The 19,541-nt window shown below is 35.6% G+C and overlaps 1 protein-coding gene across 3 annotated transcripts in view; it reads left to right on the forward strand.

Annotated features, from left to right (window-relative positions):
* Positions 1 to 19,541, forward strand: part of PKP4 (plakophilin 4) — a 108,732-nt gene that overhangs the window by 67,925 nt on the left and 21,266 nt on the right. For all 3 annotated transcript variants that reach the window (XM_052792512.1, XM_052792513.1, XM_052792514.1), the window contains 4 exons: positions 795 to 986; positions 2,460 to 2,680; positions 5,173 to 5,301; positions 9,425 to 9,638. In XM_052792512.1, the coding sequence (XP_052648472.1) occupies positions 795 to 986; positions 2,460 to 2,680; positions 5,173 to 5,301; positions 9,425 to 9,638 (756 nt within the window). The remainder of the gene's footprint in view (positions 1 to 794; positions 987 to 2,459; positions 2,681 to 5,172; positions 5,302 to 9,424; positions 9,639 to 19,541) is intronic.

Consider the following 19,541-nt stretch of genomic DNA (forward strand, 5'->3'; position numbering starts at 1 on the left):
GTTTTCATGAAGCAGGTAGAGGGGATCCTTCACAAGGAGAAGCAAGTCTGAACTTGTGCAGTGGTATTCAAAACGCTGTTATTGAAAAGCTGTTCTGCACCTCTGCCAATAATGTACTTGGATCTAGCACTGCAAAAGTGGTAGCAGGAGGTCCACTGCTGAGGAATTTAAGTTAAATGAGACAGAGATAAGTTAAAAGGAACTCAAGAGGGACAGCTCAAAGGCAAGGTGAAAAAAGAGATTCTCATACAGCTGCAGCATAGAAAAATATATATACGCACATCATGGGCTATTTAAACCTTTATAAAGACTTTTCTTCACATGCTTAAAATCTCTGCTGCCACTACCAAGATGACTTTTGCTCTTACTGCTACATATTGTTTCATTTTCAGGATTATGACCCCCTTTAGGCTGTGCCCTATTTCACAACTGGATTTCTGTCAGGTTCACAATTTGCCTTGTCACTGCTGAATCCATGAACTGCACATGCTGACTTAGCTTTTACTCTGTATGTTTTAGACTTTCAACTATAAATGCTACTGAAAAAATTGAGTTGGAAAAATTAAAGTTGCCCGCGTACGGACAAAACTTTTCACCAAAGAAATGTTGCTTTGTCAATGAATCTTTCAGTATGGCTCATTTAATAATAGAAGGAAGTTTAATGAATAAATCTTTATAACTGTAGATATAACTAACACCTTTTCATGGCTAAAAGAAGAAAGATTCAAGCATGACAGCTTTATTATTTTTAATTGATATGGGCCATGTACATATTTCCCTCTTCTTGGTTTTAGGCCTGAGGAGTTCATATGCTAGTCAACACAGTCAACTAGGACAAGAATTACGATCAACTGTATCTCCTGACATGCACATCACCCCTATCTATGAAGGCAGAACTTACTACAGTCCTGTGTACCGTAGTCCTAATCATGGAACAATTGAGCTCCACCAGGGATCCCAGTCAGCATTATATCGAACAGGGTCAGGTGGGTAAAGGGCTTCCAATGCTCCTCCATTGACTGTGTCCCAAAGTCATGCTTAATTTACTTACTGGAGTTTTCCTGGAACCTATGGCATATAGGAGGACATCTATGAGATATGTAACGGTTGTCTAAAAGTTAAAACTAGATGTTATAAATTAATGGAGATAGAAACTAGGTTTGGAGGACTTAAAATAACCAGCAGGAATTAAAAAGCTTTTGTGATGTTTGCAAGAAATACTTGGGGCTATATATATCAGTGTCAGCTTAGGGTCAGAATATTTTCTGTTTGATATCACACATTTGGGTACATCCAAGCTACTTCATGACACAATTTATTGCTGCTTCTTGCATTCTCTGTGCATCATTCTCTTATGAATTGAGTTTGTTCATATTTTTTTAATTCATCAGTACACTAAAATGATAGCTTGCACATTTAAATTACCTATCACATCTTTCACAGTAAAAATACTGGTTTTATCCAACTTCTCAGCAAAGGGTAATGTTAAAATACTATACCTGAAGATCGTATATTGAAACTGAAATATATCTATAGTATTTCATAGAATTGCTACCCGTATATTATGAAGTGCATAGGCATTAGATTAGTATTAGAACTGATTTTCTGTAAAGAGAAATGTAATACGTGTTGCAGTGCAGTTTGTTCTTTAAGGTTGATTAACAATTTGTATAGTGGAGTAATTTCCAAAAACTCTCAAAATATTAGTGATTTAACTAACTCTCTAGAAATATTTATAGAGAAGTCTCTGACTCATATGTCATGTTTTCACACATTTGAAAATTGCTTTTTAATGTTTTTTTTAATGTAACTGAAATACTAAGAGTATGGAATGTTGAAGGAAGGAACAGGTTTTGCAGTTCTCCTATCTTCTGCAACCTAGAGTAAATAAATTAAGTTTCTCGGGATGTGCTAATGAGGAAATAAAACTCGAAATTGGAATTCTCTGTTTACTTGTCTACCTAATATCACTTAAAGAACAAAAGCTACTCTGTTGAGTCAGGAAGATACATGTTCCTGTTTTTGAAATTATCAGCTTAATCTTTGAAATCATCTTCTTGTTAGCTTTTTGTCAGGGAAAATGTACATGTAGTTGGGAAAAGGAAAATATCATATAAACTATATAAATTGTTGTTTGTATTTTTCCTTTTTCTATTTAGTACAGTTGGCAAACTGACGTTACTGTTAGTAATTGAATTTGTTGAGACAAGCTGAGGCATAAGCCTGATTCCACCAAACCTTTAGTTCTGTAACTAATCTCTCTATCTTCCCTGCGACATTGAGTAATTGCTCCCTTAAATCTGGCGATAGCTTTCAACATTGAGCACAGTACACATTTTTAAGACTGGGTTTTTTTGGTGGTGGTTTTTTTTTTTTGCTTACACTTCTAACCATGTATTGCCTCTTCTCTTCAATAGACATTTGTTACCTAGTTTGTTTTAATACTGATTTTATACTAGGAGTCGGAAATCTGCAAAGATCATCCAGTCAGCGTAGCACACTCACATACCAAAGAAATAATTACGCTCTGAACACAACAGCTACCTATGCGGAACCCTACAGGTCAATGCAGTATCGACTATCAGAGTCCAGTTATAACAGGCTGCAGCATGTAACGCCCGCCGATGATGGGACCACGCGATCTCCATCCATAGACAGCATCCAGAAAGACCCCAGGCAAGTCCATTTGTGCTTTCAAAAATCACACACATGTGCTGTAATAAGATTTTTAATACATTCCTTGAATATATATAGCACTTTGTTGTGCATATTCCAGTTTTACATTGTTTAAACAATCATGACTAATTCAGATATTAAGATCTATACCTTTATAGCCAAAGTAATAAATGCAGTCTACTTGTTACAGTAAGAAGGAGCAACTTCTATGCATTTAGCTATTACTACATTTTTCTTCCATGTTTATTTTTCATGTAGAAGTTATTACAGGAAATACTTATAAATTTGATGAGAATTGACTGGATTCCAAAGATTTTTGAGTAACTCTACAGAGCACCCTGTAATATTGTAGTAAGTTTTCTCTTTATGGGAATGAGAATCAGGGTTTGAAAATTAGAAAGTACATACCTAATTTATTTGAACGAATTTTTCATGAGCAGCCTGCTTAAATTTCAAAACAATGTAAGTTTAAAAATGATAGATAAATGTGCCATTTTAAAAGTGAATACACGTTCATATTTTTAAAATAGTTAACTACTTTGATGTTGTAAATGTATGTACACAGTGTGGGCCTGTGACAAGTGTAGTACTATCATTACAATTCATGAGAGACACTATTCATTAAACCCTTGTATTTTAAAATGGGATATCAAAACGCAGTCCATGCAAAGCTTGGAGGGATTTATCGTACTGTTTATCTTCAGTATGGATATGTGATTGCTAGAAATTCCAGTCCCTCCTTAGATTGCCAGTTCATTGAGGCAGCTTCTAGACAATCCTTGGTCATGAAAGCACATTACATGTTCTGGTGGTTTAGAAAGAACTGAAAGCAGAGCACCTTGTAGTGGAGGATATGGACTCCAGTTATGCCTCAGGAGTCTTTCACATGGAAACATTCAGGCACCAAATTTTGAAAAAAGATAGCTAATAGCTATGGTCAGGCTAGGGTCTTACACTGAAATCTTTTGGGATTCCTGCGTTACAGAAGGCTCATAGCAGGATTCAGTTATTTTCTAGTTGGGCCCTATCCTTCAGTCTCGAAAATAAAAGCACTGTTTTTAATAGATTTTGTTGCTCTGTTTATTAGTGGAAACTAATATATTTTTTTTTAAATAGATACTGAGAGACTGGATTAATTTCATTTAACTCAATGGTACATTCATCTAAATGATGTTAATAGGATAATTGTAGCTCTAAGTAGTAATGCTTGCTAGCTGCATGCTACTGCTAGCCTATTCTGACATAGCTTACAAGAAAAGTTACTTATAATAGGGATGCTTCACATTCATAACAAGAAACTTTAGAGAAATTCTGACTTGGTTTTCATTGCTGGTGCACCTTCTTATCTCAAATTTCACAGTGGAGTAGTTTTTACCTTACATTTTAATCTGTTTCAGTTTCTCATTTGCATATCATGCTGTTGCAGAGGTTAGGTTATTGTGTTATAATAGCCTCAGACTGGGCTATTTGAAAGCATCACTCTAGAAAAGAGTGAGGGAACATTCAGAAAGCTACTGGTTTTATTAGAAAGGCAATTTTCCCTAAGGTCTGCCTATCATTAGTATGGAGAAATAAACCTCTGAGTTGCTGAGGAGTTCAAAGTAGGCACATAACTGAACTTTCTTTTTTTGGTGAGTGTAGGAATCCTGGGGAGACCTGACTGGCCAGGCTAGCATTAGCCTTTGAATAGCTCCCCAAATACTATTCTTGGAACATCCTTTTTTGTTTGTTTTGGTTTTTGGTTTTTGGGGGTTTTTGGGTTTCTTTTAAATTTACTTAGATTTTTGAGCATGCAAAAACTTAGATACTATTTTTTTCCCCTCAGTCTTCCTTTATAGAAGGAAGATAGCCCAACAATTAATGAGTATGTTTCTAAGTCTGTGGATGGGGCATGGATATGTTTAATGACTTTTCCAGGATTTGCCTCCACAAAATCATTTTGTTTAATGAAGGAGATTTGATTTTAAGTTTACAATCACTGAATAAGACACATTATGCAAACTTTCTGCATCTGTTCATGATGATGAAATTTCAGGCCGCGCAGCTTTTGTTGAAGTATAATTGACTTCAGACTAAGAAAAACGTTGAGCACTGAGCAAAAAATGTTGTGTGGAAGAGATGCCCCTGAGCAGCGTTGTTAAGTGGGTATCTGTTGCATTAGATATTTAAGTTTGGGGAGATTTATGTAGCTTGCAGTGTTTGGGTTGGTATAATTTTTATATATATATATATATATATATATATATTTGAGTGATCAACAACCAAGCTAACTGAAGAACATACGATACAAAGCATCCTTTTCCAACTGGAAGCCTGAAAGGTGATGTGACTCATAGTTATTATATATACACCTGTTTTTCCTCCTAGCCCTGATACTCCAGAACAAAAATGGAATTGTTGAAAAACACTTCAGATGCTGTAGTAATTCTACTTAATAAATAAACATACATTTATAACTAATGCCTTCTCTTGAATGTGTTCATCTAATGAAGGGAGTTTGCTTGGCGAGATCCAGAACTGCCTGAAGTCATTCACATGCTTCAACACCAGTTCCCATCGGTTCAGGCGAATGCAGCTGCCTACCTTCAGCACCTGTGCTTTGGAGATAACAAAGTAAAAACAGAGGTACTGTACTGAGTGCGTTTCTGTTCCTGGGGAAACTATAAAAGAAAAACTAGACCTCTTGCCTCTTTTTTTTTCGTCATAACACAGTATTTTGGACCCTTTTGTGTTTCTGTACCACGTGTGTGATAATATTGAAGTACCTAGGTGTGTGTAATTACACACACACAGAGATTTTTCCTGTCATGAGAGGCTGCATGGAAATTATATGAAAATATTTTACATCAAGTTGTGTAATCTAGCAGAACTGTACAGTATGTTTACCAGAGCCTGTTTTTGTGTAACCTGTTGATGACTGGAGACTAAAAACCCAAGAATTCTGAAAGGCTTTCCCCTGGTTTTGATCAAGATGTTTTAAGACATCATAGGGAATGAGTGAGCTGTCAAGCAAGGGAAAGAAATCCAACCCTAGAAATATATAGAGGATATTATTTATGTCAATATAATGTGGAGGAAGGATACACTTGAGTGAAAATTCAGATTATTGTTGAAATTTCTGGAAACTGTTTGCATTTGAAGAGCCGCTCTTTTTGCAGAGCAGCTACGAGCTATTAATCTGAAGGAATGTGCTTTTTTGTTCGTATCATATATGTGTGTTATCATCTGTTATTTTCAGTGTAATTATTATTTATGTTAATAAAATGTTGGTGCAACTTTTATAAGAAGATAGCCCAACATAATTTACTGTTGCTGGAAGGCAGATGAAAAGATGGTGGTGGTTTTGATGTTCTGGTAAAGATCGCAGTGATAATCAGATGTAGATAGATTTGTAAGTTAGTCTTGCTGTTTTAGAAGGGATATGACAGCTTATTTAGGAATTCTTGGGATGTCATTTGTCTGCACATGTTCATTTATAGGAGATCTTGTGTTTCTTCATTGTTTCCATTTTCATTATTACAGAATTTGTTTTAGAAATTATGGAATGTCTCCTTTAATTTTTTTCAAAAGTACACAAATCTAAAAGAAATATGCCAAAGTTTAAGCAGAATTTGAATGTGGTGCTAACTTGTACGAGATGTATGAAGTGGTGTCTTAATTGTTTACCCTACTTAGCATTAGAAATATTTGATATGTTTTAAAATCAGTTCAGGTATAAAGGATTACAGAGATATTATACAATATAATCAAGCTCATAAAAACTTATCCAAAGAAAAAGGTCGTCTTCTTGATTTAGAAGACAAGATGAGTTACAGTAGTCAGAGAGACAACTGTAAATGTAGCCTGCCTTCCACTTGGTGTGTGGAATTTTGGAACAGAAAATTTCTCCTTTTCAAACAGAGAAGGTTTAGGTACTGGCAGTTATTTCTTTTGAATGGGAATAATCAGCTGTTCAGAATACTATGACAGAAAGAAGGAAATTGTCTGGCTTCCAGGAGAAAAGAATATTCCCGTGCTTTTGGGAAAGCAAGGCTTACGTCAGTGTTTCCTGATGAGGCTTTCAGTCTCTTAAGAAGAGCCATCCCTTGAGTTGGGATAGTGGGTAGGGATCAGCACGTTTTGAAAACATGATGGTATCTGTGGCAATAGGAAAGCTGCAATTCATGTTCCCTTCAAAGCAGAGGCCAGCACAAGAAACTGTTTGGAATAGGAAAGGATCATAATTATTTTAGTGCCAAATTCAATAAAGCCTTATTTGAGGACTGCTTTTGTATTTTCATTCATTATTTAAATTTATTATTTTATTGCTGTGGTAAAGACCAGATTCATTTGCTAGACTATTAAGGATATTAAAAGCCTAGCAAAATGAACTTGAATGCTTGCATTGCTAAAACCTGAAGGTAAGCATAAGAAACTGCTCCTTTCGGGGGGGAATCTTTACCATTTAGCTATGAAACTACACAGAATGAATGAATTACCCTTCCATGTAATAAATATCTATCTGTAAATACATACAATACTGATTTATTAGTTCATGAATGTATAATTTTACAAGAATTCTGATTTTTTTTAATTTAGAAATTGAAATGCCTGTTCAAACTAGCAACAGCTGCTACTTTTTAAAATAGTTAATGACTCAGCAAAATACAAGTCTTAAGAATGGATTTCTAGTCCAGTTTTATTTTGAATTATATACACAAAAACTGTATCTCATCAAGTTTTGAGTACAGATTGAAAAAACGATAAAGCTATTTTGTTGTTCATAACTTGTATCTGTATTACGGATGTGTAGTTTAGATGTAGTTTTTGATGTGCTGTATTGACATACAAGAGGGAGATTTAACTGAAAAGTATGAATACTTATTTGTTGCTTCATTATTTAGTGGGAGAAATGAGAATTATTTGCTTTGAAAAAAACCAACTCTTTAAATCTTCTTTTTTTTTTATAGCATCTTGCTTTCAGTGTAGTCTGTATCAAATAAGTAATCTGTGAGGTAATTTTCATCTCCTAGCTACAGAAATCTTGGCAGGTGAATAACATTAAGCTTAAAGTCCACTGAATGCCTTTAGATACAGATTCCTGGTGGCTTTTGGCATAGCAGTGGCTTGTCTAATTGATCAACACTAAACTTTGTATCCCCTGGATTTATAACTTACATGGTAGTTATAGCTAGGTGTGTAAATATAGGTTTCCTTTTGAAAAATACACATTTTAAACAGAGGTCTAAAAAATTTCCAAGTCACCAGTCTTTCATTTTATTTCTTTCATTCTACTTAAGAGGTGATTTGACAGGTAAAAATCACATACAGTGCTGGTCATAGCCCTTGCATTTCAGTTGTTTTTTTCCAAGCTTCTTCAATTTGGCTGTTTTAAGGTGTAGATAAAGATATTAACTGTTTTGATACCCAATGCAATTTTTAAGAATGTAATAGAGAGAAGATTATGGTTTTCAAAGTATCAACTTAAAATGGTTTGGCTAAATCTCAGTTATGTTTTCATTGAGAATAATTTTATTCTCCTTGTCTTATGGCCAATAAAAGACACTGAACTTTTAAAGCCAAAAATCCATGAAACTTTGTATGCATTAATATATTTCAGATAGCCTTGTGGCTTGCCAAACTAATTATTATACAGGTTAGAATAGAAAAGGGGCCCCTAAAAGTGCTTTTAATGCTGAACTAGAGAATCCTTAGGACTGTTATGTTTTACATCTCTTCTGACTGTTTGGCCCAGAACCACATCCCATATAAGCAAAGTAGTGAGGAATGGTGGTGCGTCTCTTCTTTTCACCATGGGATCTCCTTCTTAGGGCAGCAGCAGTTCAGCCGCTGTAGGCGTGGGATTTTTAAAGAGATCCTATGCCAACTTCAATAGGCATACTCTATGGATAGTATGGCACAAAAGTTATTGTGCTGTGCTAAAATAATACCAGGTTGTAATAGATCAATCTTATATTGCAAAATAGCTCATATTTTTTTAAAACAGTTCATAGCAAATATTTTGGTATCCTTTTGGTGGTGATTTTTAATTTAAAATTAATCTTGTAAGTAATACTACTTAGTTATCTCTTTAAAATATTTTTTTATTTAGTAAATATTACAGATTCTAAAATACTTTAATCTTTTGTCATTTCTTTAAGCTATTTTGAACAAAGAAAAGCACTGCATGGACATGAGATCTCAAAACACAATGTTAAAATTTTTTAAAAGTATATAACAAAGAATAAATGCAACTAACCTGTTTAAAGCAAACAATATAAAATTTCTTTTTGTTTTATGAAATTTCTGCAGAGTAGATCTTCCTTTTAAAAAGAACTTCAGATATGCCAATAAGACTGGATATATACTAATTTTAACTGATTTGTGTGTGTGTGTGTAGCAAACTGTAAAAGTTGGCATTTAAATCTTTGCAACTTCTTATTTCTAATATTCCCTAGAAAGATACTCTGAGGTATAGGAAATTACTTCAAAAACTGCATTACTGGGAGACAAAACTTTAGCAGTAACAATTCTTCTCTGAACACAGCAAATGACTGAAAATGTCCATCAGCCTTGTCAACAAGGATGTGAGTCATTCACATGAATTTTCAGTACAGTGTAACAATCAACTTATTAAGATTTACCAACAATATTTCTTCTTGAAGTACAATGGAATTTACTGTTTTTATAAAAATAAAAGCCTTTTAAATCTGTAGAGTGAAATGGATGAAATCAGTGGGTGCTGATGTTCCCAACATTCCATTTCTAGGTATGTAGGCTAGGAGGAATCAAGCACCTGGTTGATCTCTTGGACCACAGAGTCCTGGAAGTTCAGAAGAATGCTTGTGGCGCACTGAGAAACCTTGTTTATGGAAAGTCTACTGATGAAAACAAAATAGCAATGAAGAATGTTGGTGGGATACCTGCCCTTTTACGATTGTTGAGAAAATCTGTTGATGCCGAAATAAAAGAGCTTGTAACAGGTAAGTTTTTAATAGAAACAAGCAGAGAACTATAATACAGATTATTTTTCTGAAGTGGACAAGACTGGAATAACTGGTAATTGACTGGAATTGAGTATATCGACTGGATTTTTATTTGTGCATTGGTATTTTTTGTGAACACAAAATCACTTATTTTGATTACTGACAGTTAAAAGTATTAGCATAGAAGTATAGATTCACTGGGAGAAGTGAATCTTGAGGTAGTTGCGCAAAAGCTCCACTGAGGGTAAATTTTCTCATGGTATGATTCTCCTACATACACAGCTAGGTCTTGGATAGGTATTTCTTTATTGACTCCTAACGTTTGTTTTATTACAGGCTTTTTTTTATCATCTGCTGACAACAGTTTTAAATAAGATTTTGCAGAATTCATAAGATGGTCCCAGACTATGTAAATGTGTGTTAAAGTACAGACAGAAAATTGCAAGAATGCAAATTATAGAAGCATCTCAGTGCCCAACCTGCTAGTAGAGTTGTGGCAAGTGACTGTGTATGCACTCCTAGTCTCTTGAGTATGAGGTAGCAGATTTTAGTTATAACCCACGGACCTACTTGGCACTTGGTGCAGACAGAAGGTGTAGAAATAATAAATGATTTGCAGTTCTAACACATGAAAGAACTCAATCTCCATCAAAACAAGGTGGATTTGTTGGGTACTGCATACATTTGCTATCTCTGTTTCTTAAGATGGGAGTGATTTGTCTATGAAGGTTTTAGGGGACTGAAAAATATGAAAGGATAGAAAAAAGCAGAGTTTTCACTTTCTTTAAACAGTTCCTCTTTCAAGTTTCAGTAGCTCCCTCGTTTGATTTTGTTAAGCTATGAAGCTTAACTACTTACCTACTAAGCAAAGCTGCACAGCAGTGCTCAAGTTCGAAGTAACAGAGATGTCATACTGGGAGTCTTTCCAAGTTATTTCCTTGTTTAGAAAAGCTATTAAGTAGAGAAAGGACTCCGTACAGAATGTATCCAAAGCATTTAAGTTTAAGTTCATATGCAGGCTATCTTCCTTAAGTATTTTTCCACGTAAGCAAGCATTAAGATAACCGGCAGCTTTCATGTTCTCTCTAGAAGGATACAGTTTTTTCCTTAAGAAGGTATGTAAATGGAATACTTAAAACTAGAATTACACATTAGCTGCCTTGTCCACTCTACAAAATTCACTTTTTATGCATCTGAATTACTTGTGCTTTTAAGATGTTAAGGATGGTTCCACAGACAAAGCCAAAGTCGAATTCTTAATTATAGAAGGTATTTAGTCACTATTTAAAACAAACAAACAAACAAACAAACAAAACCACCCAACCCTACACTGTTATCTTTCAAAAAAGATATAGCACATCATTTGTAAATAAAAAGATTTTTAAAATAAATATGGTATTGAATTTGAATTATAATTAAAGATGACTACTTCAGAAAAAGTGACTCTTATTTTTAACACATATATTTTTAGTTTTTTAAACCAGCTACAACAAAATGGAAAGTTTTGACCTAAATATCTTCTGGTTAAGTCAGTGGCATTGAATTCTGTTACATTTAGACCAATGCTGAATGCTTGAGAAGAATCCACAGCAGACTTGCAGAGCTTAGGGATTTTTAAATGCCTTCTATAAAGAGCAATTTAAAGAAAAGAAGTGGAAAAGATCCAATGATTATTTGTTTAATAATTAAAAAACTCCACCTATGTCAGAACTAAAACCAGCAAACCATATCCAGTTTACTATGTTCCTAGATTAAGATAAATACAGAGAAATTGGTATCAATCTACACCCCTAGAAACAGTATATGTCTGATTTCTAGTTTAAAATTAGCACTGTTCATTACTGCTGTAGTTTATTCATAATTTTTCATACAAAATGGATTTTCCAGTGTAACATTTCTTAATGAAGTACAATGCTTTTCTTTTTCCTGAGGATGGTCTTTCTTCCTTACTAAATGAATTATACTTTCATTATTAGCAGTATCAATTGCCTTTGAAAGATAACAGGTATATCAGGTGTCATTGCAAATGAAATTTCATCCAGTTTACTGTGCAGTTAGATGAAAAGTTTATTATTCCATAGAAGTGAAATTAGAATAACAAACTTCTTGCCATCTGTATAGATATTTTTCACATGAATCCATTTATATAAAATGTGTCAGGAATTATTTAGTCAAAAGCAGTTTTTTTAAACTCAGAAGTTATTTGGGAACATGCCCTAAAGATTAACTATAAGTTTGAAAGGCTACCATACTGGGGGAGGGTTTAATTGCACAAACATGTTTTAGAGAAGTTAGAAAACAGTAGGAATACTGGGGTCTATATTTAGTTAACAATAACTGAAATGACAAGATTGAAATGCAGAGAGATAAAGAAGTGGAAACTGAATAGAAAGTTACATTAAAAAATACAGAAAGCATAATTGCGAAACCACAAGAATGCTTTAAGAGGGAAGCAAGTGATCTTTTTACTGGCTATAGATTATTCAGAAAATAAATTATATGAAAATGAAGTAATACTTTTTTAAAAAAAGAAGTCTTTAAAAGTTGGACTTTGGAATGCATTGGAAGAGGATAACTCTTCACTGAGCTTGCTCCAGCTGCATGCAGTTTCCACCACTGTTGACCTATGGCAGCCTTGCTGTCCTGTGCTCTGCAGTCAAAGAGCCTTTAGAAGGGAAACTATGGGTTTTTGTTTTGGTTTGGTTTTTTTGTAATTGCAACACATTTAATTAGATTTCAGCACCAGCGCTTTCTGGCGGCTCCTGTTTTTCACATTCTAGCACAGGTTCAGCACTAGGCAGCAGAAGTGTTGTTGGGGCCTCCTTCCTGACAGTGTACCAGAGCTCCATTCCCTAGCAAGTGACATGAAGGATGTGCACTGGTTTATGCTGCCTGGTTATGTTCTCACACTGCAGTCAGCATAGCCCGGAATCAATCTGTGAATTTCAGGATCTCATGTCTTGGAAGGCTTATACAGGAGAAAACTATATGAGGTAGAAATCAAAATATGCATGTTCTTGAACCCAGGTGCAGTTTCTAACAATTGAGTCTACTTTCAAGAGACCCTCAGAAACAGCCCTTTAATACGTTAAAATGTAAGAAACCGTGGTGTACTCCACTACTGCAAGTTTTCCACAGAAAGTGAGTCAGATGCCTACCTTAACAGAGTAGTTTCTAGCTTTTCATCAGATCTTCAGCAGCAGAGATGAGCCACAAACCATGCCCTCCCCAGGGAAAGAGCTCTGATCCACTCTTTTGAATGGTTGGTTTTCTGTCGGGTTTCCTCCCTGAAAGGTCAAGCAAGTGACAGTGCTGAACTTGGGGGAGCGGTACAACTTTATAGCTGGAAGGAAGGAAGAATGAGCACAAATTCCAGCAACAATTAATCACTAACTTAGCTGTATGGTAAAGCTCTGTGCTTAAGGGGAAAGAGGTGGTTGTTGATGGTCCTGGCAATTCTTCATAGTTTCTTCAAATCAGTACTACCTCAGCCAGTTCAGTTGATCTCTGTCCAGCAGCACGATCTTTTGTGTACACAGTGTCAGCTTTGTGAGAGATTGCATTCTTGCAGCGGTTCACACTGTGCATTGTTGCTTGTGTATTTCTGGAAAAGGGACCCAGGGTTCTGCAGTTCCAGACAACCCAAGGTAACTTTTGAGAAGGTACAGAAATAGCTGCAAGTCCCACACAACTTTGCAAACTAAGCACTCTGTGAAATGGGCATAGTTTCCTTTCACAACTTTCCTGTTACTATAATATTTACCTCAATTCTATTCTGTATACAGTCCAAAAAGCACTTGTGCAAAACCTGCAGAGGTAGCGTATGATCGTCCATGTTTAGCAGTGGACCTCCAAGCTGGTGCAGCTGCTGAAGAACTGTTAATAAACCTGCTACCTGTTTGGTTAACACTACCTGATGTGAGCAGTGGCAGTGGAATTCATTGCAGTAAACTTGTCTAGGGTCTTAAAATCTGGATTAAAATGCCACAATTCAAAACCAAAATAAAGCATGAAAACATGCAGCTGGATACAGAGGAGAAACAAGGTTCTTTGCCACTGGTAATGCCAGGGTTCCATGAATAGTTGGGCCCCACAACACCACAGAGTACAAAGCCATTCAGCAAGGAATGAGCAAATCATACTTTTCTCTTTCCCATCCAGAAATTTCATGTGCTGATTTTTCTTCTTCTCCCCCCCTCCCCCAACCCCATTTAAGGATTGCTGGCTTACCATATAAATTTCATGTATTCTCCGAATTAGGTAACAAAATAAAGCTTTCAAGAGTTACCACATAAGGGATTTTCCAGACAGAGCAATTATTTTACAATCCTATTACAGTTGCTTAAGTTACATCAGTAATGTAACCAATTCAACACTGAACCTGTAACCAGTAGAAGCAAACCAATAAAACAAAACCCTTATAACGCTAAAAGCTACTGAATTGGAGACAAGGTGGTTTTTAATTGTCCTCACACTTTCATTGCGATCTATTGGAAAGAAACAGATTTGTCACCTGAAAATATCACCATAGATCCAAGTCCAGAAGGATTATGAATCAATATAAAAAATTTTGTACATCAGAACAGTTGATACACAATTGTTTTAATATTTTTCGCAGAGGAGAAAAAGTTAAGAGACAAGGAGATGTTAGGAGGTATTTCCCGTAAAACAACTTCTCTCAGTTAAGGAACACTGCTAGCCTGTCATCCATGAAGAGCTCCTAAGGGTCAACAAACTCAGTCAGTCGCGGCTTACTTTTGATGAGCAGTGAGAAAGATGAAGCCAAAGTTCTGCTTACAGATTACAGCTCTTCTAGTAACTCCAGCAACTGTTAGTGAAGTGGCTGAAGATCTAAACAGAATTATTTATCTTGCCTGGTTAATTTTTGCTGTTACAGAAGCTAACCAATCTTGTCCAAGTTCAGTCCAGAAGTGGATAGAAGATTCTTTATTATGAAGAAAAGTGATGATTTGTAAGTGAAGTAGCTGGCATTTGATGCAGTTAGGTTTGATGTTTTTCTATGTTGCTGTAAAGTGGAATCTACTGGTGTTCTTGCACCAGGGCCCAAAGACTTCAAGCAGCATTACTGTGATAGGCATTGACCTTTAGAAATCAATAAAAATAAAACCTTGTATTTCATGAGGTGCTTACAGTCTGCAACAACAAAACTGTTGTAAATCTGAGAAATTCTAGTTAACAAGCTATTAACTTGTAAATGTTTTATTAATTAATATAAATGTGACGTACTGCTACTGCACTATTTTCTGCATTCCAAAGGCCTTACCACATAATGGTAGAAAAACGCCAGTGACATTTTATATACATTAGTTTCATACTTTTGTGTTTCAGTAAGATCAATTATGATCTACTTCACTGTTCATTTCTACTGTATATTATGTACTTTGCTGTTAGTTTTCAGCTGATGCTGCCATTTGTAAATGAAAGAGCACTACACTTGTGCTCTTACAATGCTAGTTGTTTGCCATACCTTAGTATAGGAGATGAAGCTTAGTGCATTTATTAATCTGTGAGTGGAGTTTTAAATATAATTTATTTTAATTATATAGAAGGCCACCAGTTTGAATGCTTGAGTATGTTACTCCTGAGTAATTTCCAGTAATTTTATAGAGAACTTTTTTTTGGAGGTGGTGGGTGGTGTTAAAAATCATGGCACTATTTTTTCCATATTTATGCTAGTTCTAGTGCTTTCATTGTTGTATTCGGAAAGTTTAGATAGAAACTTGTATTTGTTTCCTTACAAGCTGATAAACCCGGATTGCTGTATTTTGGGGTGTTTTATGAGAGGATATTTCGGGTCTCAATTTCAGTCATCTTCGATGCCTGCTGTCAGAGTAGCATTATTAATTGCACATCTGAGATGGCATAAACTCATTACTGAAAAGCATATATTGAACCTTTAAGAGATTTAATGAATTTGTACTAGGTAATCACATAACCTTTTATTTCAGGATTTATAATTGCAATTGAGAAGATGTCAAGTTGTCTGAAGTAATGATTCTTTTCAATTGTTTGCCTAAAGATACTGTTTTTAGAATAGGACTAGCAGAAGGAATGCTAAAGGTATCAAAAGAAAATGTCCATATATTTACCTGGAGAGCTGTATGACACCAATGTGTTTCAACAGTAACAGAAGATATACTTCATATACACGGAGTTCTTTATGTCAACGCAGTAGAAAAGCAAATGCTAGTGTTGATTTGATTTACACTGGAATAGAAATTAACAGATTGCCAAGATTTACAAAGAACAATAGCTTTGGGCATACGACCTTTCCAAGCTCAGATTACAGTAGATATGTGCTATAAGAACATAGAGCTGTTCTTTATCCTTCTATTACTACAATTGATTATAGGCCAAATCTTGACCCTTGCAGATCTAAATTAGCACTGTCTTCCATATATTACAGCACCACGTGAGCACTGTTTCACAGCTGTTGTCAGGTCATGGGTTCCAGTAATACTCTCTTGAGGCCAGTGTAGTAGGCTTGTGCAAAATCACAGATCCATCTGCCTACACGTACTTTGCTTGCTTCCATTCCACCCCAGACCATTATGTGCATGCAGCAAGCAGCATATAGAAACAGACTGTTACTATTTAGTGTGTTGAAAAAACAGTTCTTCATCAATAATTTCTCCCCAGTTGAAAGCACCCCATTGAAAATTATGAAAATTCAATTGATTTTCTAGTATTTCTATGACCTATCTACATGCAATAGGATTTGATTAAAAACAATTGCAATCGTTAAATGCAATAACATTAAGTTTTGTCTTTATAGATTCCAAACTACCTGTTTTCACTAGATGTTCCAGTTCTGGATTTTTTTTTTTTTTTTTTTTTTTTAAATTCCGCTGCATATCACCTTGTCTGGATCACATTTCCAGGACAAAATTTGATCCTTGCTGCCTAAGTGTTGAGGTCTTTTTTTGTTTCTGCATAATTTTTTGGTACATAGTGTGAGTTAATTCAAGCGTATGTCATCCTCACAGAAGTTCATCCAACTTGTCTTCTCTATATACAGCTAGATAAGCTGTTTAGTGTCCACTGGTGTTACAGGGAGTATCGTACCTGGCATGCAGAGTTTGATCTCAACCTAACTGGCAGACATTTCCTCATCACAGATCTTTGAACCTCCAGATATGTTCTGAGTGATACAAAACCATGAAGACTGAAAAGAGGAACTGTATTACTCCAGCGTCTTGTCTTTTTTCCTTTTAATAGTAATTTCCTTCTTGGGAGGAATCTCTTTCTCTCTTATTCTCTAAATATTTTTTGAATCCTTAGGAAAAAAAACGAGAAAATGACCCCCCAAAACCTCAATCGCTGAAACTTAGTGGTTTAGATTTGTCTGTCTGTTTCTGCTCTGTTACAGTTTGTAGAAATTGCAAGTGCTTTTAAAGTGTCTTCTACATGAGGAAGGAACATCATCAATTTCTATTATTAAAGGTGTCCTGGAACAGTTTGACCAGCATCTTAGAGCCAGAGACCCAGGACCTTTAGAACAAAAAGCTGATTCTTTCAAATTTTCAGGAGAAAACTGTTAAACCAAACTCCATCTACTGCACTGTTATGTATATGTGTTTCTTCAGTTTGGTTCATCTCTGCTCCTTTTAAGCACTTACTTCTATAGTCAGTTCCTCAGAAAAGTTTTCCAGATGATCCTGTTTTCTTTTTTTTGCTGGACTAGCATTCATGTTAGATAGTCAAGATCATTTGGCTTTAACCAAAGCTTGTCAGGTTCAAGGATGGGATCTAAATTATTTAAGATTTCTTCTCTCTTTATTTTCTAAGTAGTAGGGGTTTCAGTCTAGAAAACCAGAAGTTTATGGGCAAGGCTTTTCTTTTTTTTTTTCATTTGCAAGTGTTAATGTATGTCCCAAATCTATGTAGAAAATATCCGCAAAATACCTACCTGTACTATTTCTAGTTGCCATCATTTTTAGAGAACAGAGTACCTTGGCTTTCCTCACCCTGTCTGCACCCATTAACTTCAAACATGAGATCTGTTGTGAAGTTGATGGTGTTGAAACAGAACTCTGTTCTGCATCCATAAGGCAAACCTCAAATACCTTGTCCTTCTATCAGTAGTCCTCAACTTCATTCATGGTATTTTGTCTGGAGGGTTATGTTTCATAAATGGGAGGCAATAACAAGGTTATTGTTACTTCCACGTACTTTTATCAGCTACCGCTAGCTGTTCCTGTCCCTTGTTGCGTCTTCTACTTATTTATCTGAGGTCCAAAACAACTCAAAGCCCTGTAAATACCAATGGCTAGATCCGCTGTCAGCCATTATTGTTATGCCAAGGAGGATGACAGATGGGGTCAAAGAACAATCCCTCTGATCTGCTTTAGGAGGCTGTATAATTCCATATTTTTGACTGGTTTAAGTGTTTGTCCTTTGAGACCCCTTTTAGGCAGGACTTCGGGCTTCTGTTTCCATAGAATCACAGAGTAGGTGAGGTTGGAAGGGACTGCTGGAGGTCATCTGCCCCCCCCACAGGAGCAGGGTCACACAGAGCAGGTTGCCCAGGACCACATCTGTTGTTCTACCTGTGTGACGAGTATTTGTCTAACACCCTGATCTGTGGTGTTACATCAATTCTAAAAAATTGTTTCAGGATGGGATAGGAGAAAGGTAGAGAGGGCTCTAAAATACCTTCAGGGAGTAACTTCTGCTAGCTCACTTAAAGGACTCATCTGACTCTGTCAGTACTCCAGTGTATAGTCCCTAAATTTTGCTAACTTTTAAGATCTGGTGCACAAACCTATATACTTCCCATCAAGATTCTTTTAATAAAGCTATTAGGATTTTTTTATATTGACTTTGCTGGGACCCGATCTTATAGAAGATGTGTATCTACATCTTTAAATTCAAATTATAGCTCTGAATAACCCGTTGAGCATTTTTATTCTGCTTTCATCTTCCCACATGATCTTGAACGTTTTTCTTCTTTTTTCCTCTCCCATTCAGCCTCTTTAGAGGAAAACATATCCTGGTTCATCAAAGTAGTTTACATAGCTTGATATGAGTGCTTGAATTTTATTATATCTTGTATGTACGTCTCAGCTATTGAAAAGCATTTTATCTACAGTTAAATCAGGGTTGTGTTTTATTATTTTTTAATACTTATTCTAGAATATTTCATTCAAGAGCCAGACATCTAGGGATTTTCTGTACTAGGTAATAGTAGAATTGGTTTTTTGAGAAGACAAACATTTTCCTTAAATGTTGTTTTCATTTTTATTCTTATGATCTAATCAATTTAAATGACTGGCTAAAACTTTGGAGATGGGTATTTGTGTTTGTTAATGGTTTGTGTTGCTTGTCACTTTAGAAGCAAATGTCAAGGTAAATTCTCTGTCTTGTCTAAAATAAATTTCATGACAAAAATGTCCAACCATTGCTAATACCAAAACAGTTTTGTCAATGACAGCAACTGCAAATTTTCATGTAGATAAGGCCCTCAACTTTATCATGCTACTTATTTTAATTTCCTGAGTAGGATTATTTTCAGCAATGTTCACATGGTCATGTCTGAGAGCTGTAAGGGTCAGAATTTCAGGCAAAAATAGGGTAGGCAATCCCTGATCAAAAAAAAAGAGAGAGACCCACTTTTCATTAGAACTACAGAAGCTTTTTCATATGGCATTTTAAACTCTCTTGCTAAGCTTACAGATTCCCCCCCCCCCCCCCCCAACCCCGGTGCTGTTACTGCTACTTCCTCCATTAAGAATTATCCATGCTTAGTAATGCTGATATCTTTTGAACTTTAGCTTTCTCTTCTCAGGTTTTCCTCACCTCTAGGCAATGTCAAGCACTAATAGCGGTTGCTGATTTTTCTGCTGTATTTCATAGTACATTCACAGACTAAGCAAGAAA

Source organism: Harpia harpyja, chromosome 7, assembly GCF_026419915.1.
Source record: "Harpia harpyja isolate bHarHar1 chromosome 7, bHarHar1 primary haplotype, whole genome shotgun sequence".
Taxonomy (NCBI): Eukaryota; Metazoa; Chordata; class Aves; order Accipitriformes; family Accipitridae; genus Harpia; species Harpia harpyja.